We start from the raw sequence: 13,897 nt of genomic DNA, 5'->3' as shown, positions 1-13,897 counted from the left end.
AACATTACCTGAGTCTTCTGAAAGGTAAAAGCTATGTGAAAAACCTGGAATAGGTAACCCTTATACAATGCATATTTTCCCAACCAAAATCCCCTTTGTTTTAGTTAGCACATGGCTGGAATGTTACGGCCCCGTCACTGCAGGGATGGAGCCGTAAAATGCCACGAGCCATCCTAAACTCCGCTGACTTTGGCGGGACTGTGAAATCCTGCTGTCATAAAATTCCACCCCATGTCTCTCACTTGGACACTGATGGTCACCTGTCGCCATGCTTAAGAGTCCCAAAAGTACTGAGAAATGCATGCAGGAAAAATTTCTCCTTGCCCAATATTGAATATACACACTGAGATCAGAAGAGTCTGAAATGAAGGAGCGATCCTTTGCTCCAGGTCCCGCAGGAATCTTTTGCAAATTCTCTTTTAAAATTACCTTTTGGTAGCTCTTCAGGAATGTCAAGTGGAGCAAGCCCTAGCTCCTGTCCCACTTGGTGATGTCTAATTTGTTACGCGAAACCTGAAACGTGGGTTAGGCCCCTCATTTAAATATACCAGGGGTCTAATACCTGCAGCTGCCAGGAACAAATGAAAAGATGGCCTAGTCATCTTGTCCTTTAGGGAAGGAAATCTGCCATTCTTACCCTGTCTGGCCGACATACGACTCCAGACCCACAGCAATATAGTTGGCTTTTAACTGCCCTCTGAAATGGCCCCTCGCAAGCCACTCAGCTCAAGGGCAATTAGGGATGAGCAACAAATGCTGGTCTTGCCATCGATACCCAGATCCCGTGAAAGAATGAAGGAAAAAGAAGTAGGAATGAAGGGATACCAAGCTTGGATTGTAAGAGTATGAAGATTGGAAGAAGCAAAGACCCTCAGCTGAAAAATATTATGTTATGCATATCCAGCAGATGAGAGCTCGTATTTCATGTTTAGGGTCACATACGTTCCATTGTCAGATGATGCAGAGAAATAATGAATATTGTTTGGCTTCAAATGTCTAAGTGTCTTTAAAAGCTGCCACAGCACAGTTGTTCTCAGAAATTGGCCCTCATTGTGCCTGTTTAACACCTGTAAATTTGGCACACTGGGGTTCAATTAGCCAACTACATAGAGCTTAGATGAAGATTGGTAATAGCAAACCCTTGGGGACCCCAAATTTCTATTGAATTTTAGCCAGTTAAAATGATGCAACCTACTTGTAGAGAACACTGGTTAGTTACTTACTGCTGGTGTAGCTAGGGCCAGCCTATCTGTGAAGGTATGTCCCTGTAGTGTTATCTGGAGCTATGTGGGAAGAGTTACAGTTTACAGCAATAACCTAGCTTGATGAGCACCCAACAATGCCTGGAGTGTTGTAAAGCTGGCTGGCTCAACTATCAGATATTAAAAATGCTAAAAAAAAGATTGGCTCAGTTTACATTTGTCATTTCTGAATGTCATCCTGGAGCCGCCGTATCCCAAAGAGAAGCATTTCACGAGCCCCTGAACAATCATGCTCCTGCCTCCATCTAATCTAACATGCATAGGAAACGCAGTCAATAAGGAGTGAATTCAAGAAAGATGGCAGCTCATCTTACTTTAAGTACCATGCACATAATGCAATATAACCCTACTGGCTCATTTTATGATCCATAAACGGCTCCACATTCTCACTAAAGGGCGGTTACCGCATTAAAAATTCAACAGATTAACAATACACTACAGAAGAATCTGCAAAGGCTTATAATTAGAAAATACACAATGGAAAATCAATTCATATTGAAATAATATTTCACACAATGTCTTGGGCATTGTTTTGTTAGATCTGTACCTTAGTAAGATTTCTGGCATTTTGCAGTTTTTGTTTTTCGTATAGCTTAAAGCAAACTGACAGCTTTTGAATAAAACGGTGAGTCAGTGCTACCAACTATGTTAAAAACGAAATATCTGACAGATCTTCAAATACTATAGAAACAAATAAAAAATATTTTAGTGAGAAGGTCTGAAGTCGACCCTTGGTCTCAGTTCAGTCGGCTTACATGGGGCACGATTAGGGAATGTCCGTGGGCTGCCTACAGCCCAGTGATTGGAGGGATAAAGAAATGAGTCAGGTTTCCCTCCGGCTCCTGACCCAGTGACTCCTGCAGGAAAGGACTTACACATTTCGCAATCACAGGATGTCCCAAAGTGCTTTAAAGCCATTGAAGTACGTTTGAATTGTAGTCACTGGTGTAATAATGTTGGAAATGTGGCAGCTAATTTGTGCACAGCAGACTGCGTAATATAACAATTCAATGAAGTAACAATCATGTGGGTTCTACAGTGGATGGGTGATCTGTTTTTTCAGGATTACTGCAGAGGCAGCAAAGTTAGTAATTGCCCCCACCGTCTCCTTAAATTAAAAAATATAAATAATTAAAATCAGGAGCACTCAATCCGAGGCTCGTCTTAAATTAGTTGGAAGTGCACCATGTCTATTATTGTGAAGGATTCAGTGGATATTTTTGGAAAAAAGCAATTTCTATTGCAAGCATAGGTAGACACCAAACACATTAATCACACTGCAGGCTATTGCCTCCTCACGGCACAGCTTGCCCAGTTACTGATGGAACAAAATAAAAAAGGCAGCAACAATCCCACAGAAAACTGCATTGATCAGCAAGACAACATGTACTATACATTTATTTTATTCAAAGCTTACAATTTTCTGCTGTTTCATTTAAAAGGACAACAAATTATAATTGTAAGCTTTGGTGTAGAACTGAGCAAGAGAAACTGGTCCATATTTTAAAGATCAGAGTGCAGTTTATGCAGTGAGGATATATATAGATTGTAGAGACAGCTAAGTGCGAACACTGAGAATACAAGCCCCCATCACTACAACTGAATGTATTTGTCCTTTTTATTTAGCTAAAAGCCTTGGTTAAGAGCCAGGTCCTCTGGTGCGGGACACAAACAAAAGAAAGGAGAAAACAAATGAGATAAATAATAAAAGCCCGCCTGGTTCACTAATGTCCTTTACGGAAGGAAATCTGCCATTCTTACCCCGTCTGGCCAACATGTGACTCCAGACCCACAGCAATGTGGTTGGCTTTTAATTGCCCTCTGAAATGGCCCCTAGCAAGCCACTCAGCTCAAGGGCAATTAGGGATGAGCAACAAATGCTGGTCTTGCCACTGATACCCAGATCCCACGAAAGAATGAAGGGGAAAAAAAAGTAGGAATGAAGGGATACCAAGCTTGGGATTTAAGAGTATGAAGATTGGAAGAAGCAAAGACCCTCATGTTACGCGTATCCAGCAGATGAGAGCTCTTATTTCATGTTTAGGGTCACATACGTTCCATTGTCAGATGAGGCAGAGAAATAATGAATATTGTTTGGCTTCAAATGTCTAAGTGTCTTTAAAAGCTGCCAGAGCACACTAGGCGGACCACTAGGGTGTATCCATGATTTTAGAAAGATCCTGCAGCTTCACTGAGTGCATGCAATGACTCGAGTTAAATATTGAGATAGCAGTGTCGGGTTCTCTCCTGCCTGCCTCTACCCGCCTGATCCTCAAAGCTTCTGGGGATTAATTGGTTTGAAATTTCCCCTGGGACAGATTTGCTGATGGAAGAGGGTGGGTTTGGACCACAGTTCACCACCCCAACATCACCAGGACCCTAGCTCATTTTCCACAGTCAAAGAACATCAACTCCCAGCAAGATCCCTGCTGCACAGAAACCCCTGCCACTGAGGGTCAGAAAACACAGGACACCCACTGTAGAGGTGTCCACAACTGAGGCTTTTCCCTCCAAAAGGGCATGATGAAGCCTTTCACTGATGTCCCAAAGCACGCCACCACCCCGCTCTTGGTCTGATGTCAATGAGAAACTCTCTACTACATCTACATAAGGAGCAATGACAATGAGGTGGCTGGCTGAATTTGCTGCTGAAATGGGGAGGGGAATGAAGATTCATGGTGGGACTGGCAGGAGCTGGGGTGGAGCATCAGGCCTGTCCGACCACCTGATTTCAAATAGTATCAAGTAGGAAATTCTCCAAAACGACAATCCTGCCTCAATCGCCTTTACCGCGGTCTGATCAGGTTCCACTCCAGGAACTCATGGTCCAGTTACTTGTTAATCTTTTCCAGCTGAATAGAATCAGCTGTTTCAAATTCCAGTTGCTTCAGAAAGCCATGGCAAAAAGAGGTGGTGGTTTTCCAAACAGTGGGAAATGGAAATGAGTTCATTTAACTGGCTTCAAGGGACAACTCAGCAAGTTAACTGGCAAAGTCCCAGCAGCAGCAAGCCTAACCTGACAGAAAAGAAGGTCCATCCCAGGCTGGCTAGCTGGCCAATTTCGATCTTGCAAATTTAGTACAAATTTATCATGGGAACTTTGGAACAATTTAATGTAAATAACTAGGAAACAGGTTTTGGGAAGGAAGAATAAAGTTCGTTGAATCTGATGCAGAGTTTAATGAAGTGGTAGCTGGTATTGTAAATATTATTTCTGTGGAACCTGTAGTGGTAAGGTATATAATATTTTAATTTATTATCATGTGATGTATTGCTTCAGTAAATTTACTGTGTTACCGCAACAGGAGAACTGCTGTCATGTTAAGGTTGCAGTGGGAGCATGGTAAAAATAAAAACACTATTCCAGATCTCTACTCATGGACAATAGCACTAGCTACCTGCTGGAGTTAATCAAATAGTGACTACCCCAGGTATATGTTAGTGGCCCTGTTATTGGCTTGTATAATTAAGCTCTGTTATTTGTGCTCTATTCCTACAGTATGTGGTCTGTGATGTTGTTTTATAAATAATCTGAAATAGATTACATGCTAAAAATTGCCAGTTTGCAGTCAATCCATTTCCATCAGCATCATAGGGCAAAATCTTCCGGTTGGCGTGTGGGGGTGGGCCCAACACGCCAACTTGTAAAATGACGCGCGATGACATCGGGCATGCGTCCCAACATCATTGCGCCTCATCGCGATATTTTGTTTGGCGGGAGTGCGCTGGAGACAGTTGCACACCCACCAAAATTTTAAGGGCCTATTAAGGCCATTAAGCGATTAATTTAAGCGTGTGAGGCGAAAAGCCCATGCAGCCTTCGTGATTTTCACCCATGGATGAGGTTTCCTGAAGCTTTTATAAAATAAATTAATTAATTTTCCTACCTTTACAAACATGTCCCAACTCATGTGACACTGTCAAATAAATGTTTACATCATTTATTGAACTTTTTTATTGTCTATTCAATCTCCCAGGGATAGCTCCGTGCCTCAGGGAGATTGCTGCGCTCTTTCAGCACAGGCCCCGACTCTCTCTCCTCCCCGCACCCGCACAGGTAGCTCTGAGCGCTACCGGCCGCGCGTTACCCTGGGCGGGCTTTAATTGGCCCGTCCGCGTAAAATGGTGGTGCGCAGCTGACCGTGGGCAGTGATTGGCTCCGTGCCTGCCCCTGCCCACTCCCGTCCAGCCCACCCGCCATAGGAAAACTCCAAGCCATAGTTCCTGTCAGCTGTCTGCAAGTATAGGTTAAGCAGCTGGCCATACTAGAAGGTTCCTTGGAGTGCTGAAGGAACAGCTCTTACAGCTCTGTAATAGGATCTATAAAATGTCCAATAGGTCAGGTTAAGAAAATAAATTAATGCCAGGAAAAGTTTCAATTAGCTCTCTTACCAATCGCTGAAAGTAAGGTATGTTCGATTTGCTACAACCCAAATAGATTTCACAAGCATATTAATGAAATATAGTGAGATTCTACAAGGTTAGAGTTTGAGGATACGACAGCCTTTACTTGTCACTGGCTGGGATTTCCTGGCCCCGACTCCCTTTCCAACATTGTCACATAGTGAAATGGAAGAGGCTAAATTGAATAGCCCCCAAATTCGGGGACGGGGATCATGATGCACAATCATCCTGCACTGTTTGAAACAATGCAGGTTGTCTGCAAACGTCAAGCTGGGCTACTTCAAACCGGACTGCCCACCTTAAAGGTGAAGTGAGGGGGAGGAGCAGATTTCTGAGGAAGAAACACGGTCACTTGATCTGACATTAGCACCGACATACACTGGCACTGTATGTACCTTCCAGGGAAGTACAGAGTTGGAATCTGCCTGCGGTGACTCAGATGAGGACTTTGTTGGGGGTGCCCTGTAGGAGAATGCTAATGGACACATGCACCAAAATGCTTGACTCAATGGCAAACCTGCCAGACAACCTGCCATCACTGCCAAGGAGCATGGAGAAGTTCAGCTCCAACTTGGCGTAGAGCCTGGAGCTCATACTTTCCAATGTGCCAATATGACCAACTACATGAGAAGACTTGTGGACTCAGGGGGATGCAACGTCTAATGGCCAATGTTGCAGCTTCCATTTTGCACCACAAGCAGGAGTCACCCAAAGTCTAAATACTGGAGTGGAAGTTCAGAGTGAGGACATGAATTCTCTGCTTGTTACAAACTCAAGTGACTGACATCATGGCTTCAGACACCAGTATTCAAAGGGGCTTGTGGGACCTCAGAGCAGCCCAGTTAATTAGGACCTATTAATCCTAATTAACAGATAATTAGGATTGCTGAGGTGCCACCCAAGGGGAGTGGCAGTGGACCTGTGGTGCACTAACCTGCTATTCTCTCTCAGGACGCCAACATTCATCCTCCCACCACTGCCACTCCACCAGTGCAGGCTGTTTCCCATCAGCCAGGCAGCTCAGACTGCTGCCGCCGAGAACAGTCCGAAGCTGGGCCCTCAAGGCTCAGACCTTCTCAAGGGTGTCCTGAGTTGTCACCAGTCATGCTGCACGCATGGGGTTAGCACTGTGTAGGTGCATTAGGCAAAGGCACCAGCAGGACAGGCATTAAGGGAATCCACAAGGGCAATTAGTTGAGCATTGTATGGACTATTGGATATGTTGTTGGATGAAGTTTGTATGGAATGGTTGTTTTGTGCTGTCAGGATCTGTGGCTGTTGTTTTTGGTCCATAACAGAAGGATGGTTAGCTGGGAAGTGATGAGTAATGGCAATTCTGGGATTCATTCAGGATTCTGATGGTATGTCCATGGACTATGGATCCATACCATATCTATGGATGTACCAGCTGCCCTCCTTTCACCCTTCTCCTGAGGTGGTCCCCAAAGCCCTGGTGGCAAGGGCTGACCCTTCACAATGCCAAGGTTGTGGAGGGTGCAGCAGCCCACCAAGCAGAGGGACACCTGCTCCCTGAGCTGCCCCTGCAGCTAGCCCATTGCTTCAGGAAGCCAATGGATTGCTCTTCAACATTCCTTGTTGCAGTATGGCTCGCACTGTATAACTTGCTGGCCATGTGTGAAGGGGCTGCAAACAGGAGTCATCAGCCATGTGTTCAACAGATAGCCTTCATCGCCAAGCATCCACCCTCTGGTTCAAACTGCTGGCTCAAAGATGGAATTGTGGCCTGGCAGATAGTGAAAGCATCATGACTGTTGCCAGGATAGTGAGCATTCATCAGCAAACTGCACATTGGATGATTGGTGCTCTTTGTGGTTTCAGCACATCTTCCAATTCAAATGTGAAGCCACATGCACACAGTCAATGGCTCCCTTTGCCATGGGGAAGCCCTTTATCCTGGCAAAGCCAAATGCAGACTCTTCTTGCTTCACTCTGTTTAGAGAGAATACAAAGATTGCCTTCTGCTGGCATCCAGGGCCTCTGACCTCCCAGTTGCTGCAATGGATGGTGAACTGAGATATGATGGCAATGTCACCTGTTGCATCATGGAAGGATCTGATGGTGGAAGGATTCAAGGCCATTGTCTTGTTGACCAGAACTGGCAATGCCATTCTTTCCCTGCTCTGAGATTGTAGGTCCAGTTCCTTGGTGAAGTGCAGCCATCAAACACACTGCTCCTGGCTCAGGTGTAGGCAAAAGAGCTCCTTGAAGACACTAGGCAGATAAGGCCTCTTGCTGAGTGTCCTCCTCCTCCTTCCTCTACAAGCGGCTTGTCCTCTCTGCTCCCTCTGTTCCATTTCCCCATTATGCTGCAGCCCATGACTGGGAACAAGTGATATTCCCAGAGCCTTTCAGAAACACACAACTCTTTTCAAATGACCAGTACCAATCCTTGCTGACTGAACCAAGTTTTCACAATTTCTTCAACAACCCGAGTACTTCCGCTAATTTTGCAACAGAAAGTAGGTAGCCAACAGTCGGACTGCAAGTTGAATAGGGATGCTTTTAAATAGTGCTTGTGTTGGGTTGGGTGAGGAGGGGGCAGGAATTCCTCAATCAGTTTTTATCTCAAACAGCTCCTGTGGTGCCAAAACCACCAGTGCTGCAGAACTAAATTTTGTGGCAGGAGAATTCCATACCTAGAGTAAGCTGGTTTCAACCTACCACTTTGAGTAGACAGCATTTTCTGTAAATCATTTTGAGTATCGGCAGGTTTAGAGAACAAGCACTTTCTGTAATTGGGCAGAATATTGCTGTTGGTGTGCGGGGGTGGGCCTAACACGCCTATGCGTAAAATGACACGCGATGACGTCGGGTGTGCGTTCCAATGTCATTGCGTGTCATTTCGATATTTCGTTCGGCGGGTGCAGACCAGAGGCGGCTGCGCGCCCGCCGAACTGTCAATGGCCTATTAAGGCTGTTAAGAAAATGCTGTCTACTCAAAATGGTCGGTTGAAACCAACTTACTCTTTGTATGAAATTCTCCTGCCACAAAATTTAGCTCCGCAGCACCACAGGAGCTGTTTGAGATAAAAACTGATTGAGGGATTCCTGCCCCCTCCTCCCACCCAACCCAACACAAGCACTATTTAAAAGCAATTAAAGTTGTTGACAATGCCGCCCGTCCAACCTTAAGGTTTGCGACAGGCAAAGAGCCCAAGCGGCCTTCGTGTTTTTCAGGAAACCTCTTCCACGGGCAGGATGAAGTTTCCTGAGGTTTAATAAAATAAATAAATAAATTTTGCTACATTGACAAACATGTCACATGAGGGGACACGTCTAAATGATTTTTCACTTTATTTATAAAAAAGTTTCATTATGTACTTGATCTCCCTGAGACAGCTCCGTGCCTCAGGGAGATTGCTGCCTGAAAGAGCGCAGGCCCCGACTCTCCCTCCTCCCCCTGCTGAGCGCTATGGAACGCGTATTACGTCTTAATTGGCCCGCCCACATAAAATGGCGGCATGCAGCCGATCGCAGGTAGCGATCAGCTCCGCGCCCGCTCCCGCTCAGCCTGCCCAACATAGGTAAGATTCAGCCCCTTGAAAACTCTTAAGTCATAGTATTTCTGCTTTAAGAAATACTTTTCTCTTCTGACTGATACATTTTCTATTGTAAAACATCAATATTTGTTTGCAAATTTTGATTTTAATGTTTTGTCATTCAATTAATCTTTTTCATGCTATAATTTGTTATGAAGCATCCAAGTCACCAATGGTATAATTTTTAGCTTAACTTAGCAAAATCTATACCACAACATTTTTACATATGTATCTACAAATTGTTTTGAATTGATCTGTGCTAACCATGGGCTGATATTACGTGATTAGAAGGAATGTAATCAGATTTTGTGAATCACATTCCACAACATTGACCATTATACTTCAACTTCTAACTGAAATTTTAACAAAGTACATGTCCTAGAATAAACCAAGGTCTTAGCCCCTGCCTGGTTAGGAATACTCAATTTCAAATTTATTTTTTCAGTCTAGTCATTTGGCAAAGCCATCGACGAAAATGATAAATAAAACATACAACAATTAATGAAACCCAGATTCATGAACCATTTACTTCATCTAAATATTGAGATTAGTAGTGATTCAATAATGGCACATTACATTGAAAAACTGTGACAGGAATGCACAGGTATTGTACCCAGGCTCATAGGGAGAATTCCTACCTTGGTGATCATCCAACTTTCCTATTGTCTCAATCTGTTCCACCAAATCATTCGAGTTCCACGTGCTCATTCCTAGCAGAAGGGCATTTTTACCTTCCACCACCTCCTCTGCAAATACAGATAATAATTGGAATGAAAATTGTTATTCATACTTGGTAAATGTCATTCAGTTCCATCATGGAATTATTGTTTGTAAATGTCATTCAGCTGAATAGGTTTGGTTCCCTGTTTAAAACGTTCAAAGATTCAGAAGTCAGAAGACTGGAAGAATGTTCAAAAGGTTTCCAGCTGCACATCACAGATCAATTGATCAGAACGGAGTCCAGTCTGCAGCACCATGTGCCATTTAATGAAATTATTGGAATTCAAGTTCTTCACGAATTAACGTTTAAAACAGTATAAATATACAATCTAACACAATGTAAATCAATGCATGAAACCTTCAGTTTACGGTAACAAGGCTTTGGCTCAATCAAACACACTAAAAAGACTGTTCATAAAATGTTGACTGCTTGTAGTTTGATATCTACTGACAACTGATATCAGCAGATGGTTGCACAGCACCATTTTATCACTTACTTCATGGATGCTAATTATACTAAAGCCATAAACTTCTTATCTGTAACACCAACAATGTTACAGCAAAAAAAAAGTGATCTGAAAAGAAACCCTAGTTAAATAGCCACATGATAATCATTCAGAACTTATTTAAAAAGCTAACGTCCTTTCAAGAAATTTTCGGAGCAGACTCGGCTGATGGGGACGACCTACTTTGAGATCACAAAAGGAAAATACTGCAGGTGCCAGAAATCTGAAAGAAACGGAAAATAATTGGAAATACTTAGCAGGTCAGGCAGCATGTGCAGGGCAAGTGTAATCAAAGCATCTGTGGGAGTCAATGGCTTGTAGTGGATATATAGTGGACAGTTTTCTTAAAGAAAAATTAAAGTTAAATTTCAAAAGAAATATTCAGATAAAGCTTGCATTGACTTTTGTTAAAAAGTGGCTATGCACTTTATAATCAAAGAGGCTCTACATGGGAATGAGGGAGAGCAAAAAGACATTAATCACATACTGTTATTGTTTCAGTTGTTTGTTCTAAAAACTTCAGAAAGTACAATAACCAGAAAGAGTGTCTTACAGCATCTTAATTTGAGTACTTTTTTTTAAAAAATGTTCCATTTTGAAGCAATCTACAATTACCATCATTTTTGTTTTACAGAGAAAGTTGATCCTCTACTTAGTGACGACTGTCTCATAGAGAAGATGAGTCAGAAAAAGGAGGTGGAAAGAGAGACCCAAAATTGCTGGGTTCCCCATGCAGCAGGAAGGGCCTTATCCCTTTTTATGTCATTATCCCAGAATGCTGCCCTCATTAGAAATTCAGGAACAGCTCATTTCTATAATGATGGTGAGGCAAGAACACAAAGCTCACCAGCAGGGGGACAGATACATCAGGGGCTGCAGAAAATTGGGGAAGAGGGTGCCGCAGAGGTACAGGTTCCATATTTAAAGCTCTCTATGAATTTAAAGGGATGAGTGGGCTGTAATATGGGGAATGCAGTGGCAGCTGCAGAGAGAAGGGAAAAGGTGTGCATCCAACATTTCAGAGGCTGATGTTGAAGTATTGTTGTCAGGAATCAGAAAAGCAATTGTTTGATTAGCGGGGAAGAAGCCTTCAAATGCAACAGCAAACCTCATATTCGAGGAGCTAGCTGTGGCTGGGGTTGTAAAGAGTCTCATAATCATCAGGTATGCTTGTGTCACATTTACTAAACAAAGGATTGGAACTTTACCCACTGAGTGCTTAGAACATGGAACTTGCAACCACTTGGTACCTTTTCTCACTCATGGAATACGGGTTTCAATTGACTGGGCCAGCATTTAAAGCCCATTCCTAATTTCCCTTGTGAAGGTGGTGGTGAGCTTCCTTCTTGAGCCGCTGCAGTCCATGTGGTGTAGGTACACCCACAGTGCTGTTAGGGAGTTCCAGAATTTTTTTCTCAGCCCAAGTGAAGGGACAGCAATATAGTTCCAAGTCATTTGTGTGTGACCTGGAGAGGAACTTGCAGGTGGTGGTGTTCCCATGTGTCTACTGCCCTTAGTCTTCTAAGTGGTGGAGGTCATGGGTTTGGTCTTGTCAAAGGAAACTTGGCAATTGTTGTAGTGCGTTTTGTAGATAGTACCATCTATAGCCACGGTGCATCTGTGGTGGAGGGAGTGAACACTGGTGGATGGTGCAGCAATCAAGTGGGCTGCTTTATGCTCGATGATGTCAAGCTTCTTGAGTGATGTTGGAGCTGCACTCATCTGGGCAAATGGGGTGCATTTCATCACACTCTTGACCTGAGTGTTGTAGATGGTGGACAGGCTTTGGGGAGTCTGGAGATGAGTTACTCTCCACTGCTTGCGCAGCCTCTGTCCTGCTCTTGTAACTGTAATATTCATACGGCTGGTCCAGTTAAGTTTCTGGTCAAAGGTGATCCCAGGATATTGATAATGAGGGATTTAGCAATCGTGATGTCATTGAATGTGATTGTTAGATTCTGTCTTGTTGAAGACGGTTATTGTCTGGCACCCGTGTTACTTGCCTCTTATCAGCTTGAATATTGTCCAGGTCTTGCTGCATGCAGACATGGATTGCCTCGATATCTGAGGAGTTACAAATGTAACTGAACACAATGCAATCATCAGTGAACATTTGTGACCTTATAATGAAGGTCGTTCATTGATGAAACAGCTGAAGGTGGCTGGGCCTAGGACGCTGCCCTGAGGAACTCCTGCAGTGATGTCCTGGAACTGAGATGATTGGCCTCCTCTTCATCTGTGCTAGGGTCACTCCAACCAGTGAAGAGTTTCTCAGTTATTCTGATTGACTCCAATTTTATTAGGGCTCCTTAATGCAGCACTTGGCTAAACGCTGCCTTGATGTCAAGGGAAGTCACCCTCACCTCACCTCTGGTATTCAGCTCTTTTTCCATGTTTGGATGAAGGCTGTAATAAATCCTGGAGCCACGTGAGCCTGGTGGAATCCAAACTGAGCAGGTTATTAGTGACTTAAGTGTCCCTTGATAATATTGTCAATGACCCCTTCCAACACTTTGCTGAAGATTGAGAGTAGGCTGATGGGGCGTTAATTGACTGAATCGGATTTTTCCATTTTTTTGTAGGCTGGACATACCTTGTTGAGTAAATGCTAATGTTATAATTATAGTGGAACAGCTTGGCTTGGGGCACAGCTAGTTCTGGAGCAAAAGTCTTCAGGACTACAGTCGAGACATTGTTGGACCTATAGTCTTTTCTGTATTCAGCAATGCTGAGGACTCTCCAAGGCCACTCCCTTCCAACTGTATACAACTGTGCCACAACCTCTGATGGGACTGTCCTGCCCGTGCGGCAAGACATACTCAACAATGGTAGTGGAGGAGTCTGATCAGTAACCATAAACATGTAAGGTTGTTGCTTGACACATCTGTGGGACAGATGAATGGGAGCAGACCTAGGTAGAGAATAAACATCAGCATAGACCAGTTTGACGGAATAGTCTGTTTCTGTGCGTTAAACTCGAGTTAAGACAAAAGGAGGTTGCAAAGCCTTAATATTCCAATGTTGTGCAATACAGTGCCATCTGTGAAATTGCGTACAGATAACATTATGACAACAGTCTTCTTTTACTTGCCTCTCGCTGCCAGATTATTCTACCGGATTCTTTGCACATCCCATCAGCAGCTGCTTCAAATCCTCTGATGCAAAGTTGGCTATGATTTTGAAGTCATTAATCTGGTACCGAGTGACAAGCTGCTATGATGAAACACACAGTTCATTATAGACCAAACCTGGCAGCAGTTCAGCAGTGACAACAAAACAAATTCTTGATTTTGCAGCTATCTAGTCAGCAGAGATTAGTACCTGTTCTTTAAAAGGAGAGAAAATAATTCAAAAAGAAAAGCCATCACTCCAGAAAGCAGTTCAGTAAACACTCTTTAATCTTAGCAATTGAACATTGTAAAGCCAATGGAATGGACCACAGATT

General features: G+C 43.5%; 1 protein-coding gene across 5 annotated transcripts in view; it reads right to left on the bottom strand.

Moving 5' to 3' along the window:
- Positions 1-13,897, bottom strand: part of pitpnm3 (PITPNM family member 3) — a 545,233-nt gene that overhangs the window by 455,782 nt on the left and 75,554 nt on the right. For all 5 annotated transcript variants that reach the window (XM_078547946.1, XM_078547947.1, XM_078547944.1 and 2 more), the window contains one exon: positions 9,865-9,972. In XM_078547946.1, the coding sequence (XP_078404072.1) occupies positions 9,865-9,972 (108 nt within the window). The remainder of the gene's footprint in view (positions 1-9,864; positions 9,973-13,897) is intronic.

Source organism: Cetorhinus maximus, chromosome 9 (genome assembly GCF_964194155.1).
Source record: "Cetorhinus maximus chromosome 9, sCetMax3.hap1.1, whole genome shotgun sequence".
In the NCBI taxonomy this organism is placed as follows: Eukaryota; Metazoa; Chordata; class Chondrichthyes; order Lamniformes; family Cetorhinidae; genus Cetorhinus; species Cetorhinus maximus.
This window is presented reverse-complemented; position numbering and strand designations above follow the sequence as displayed.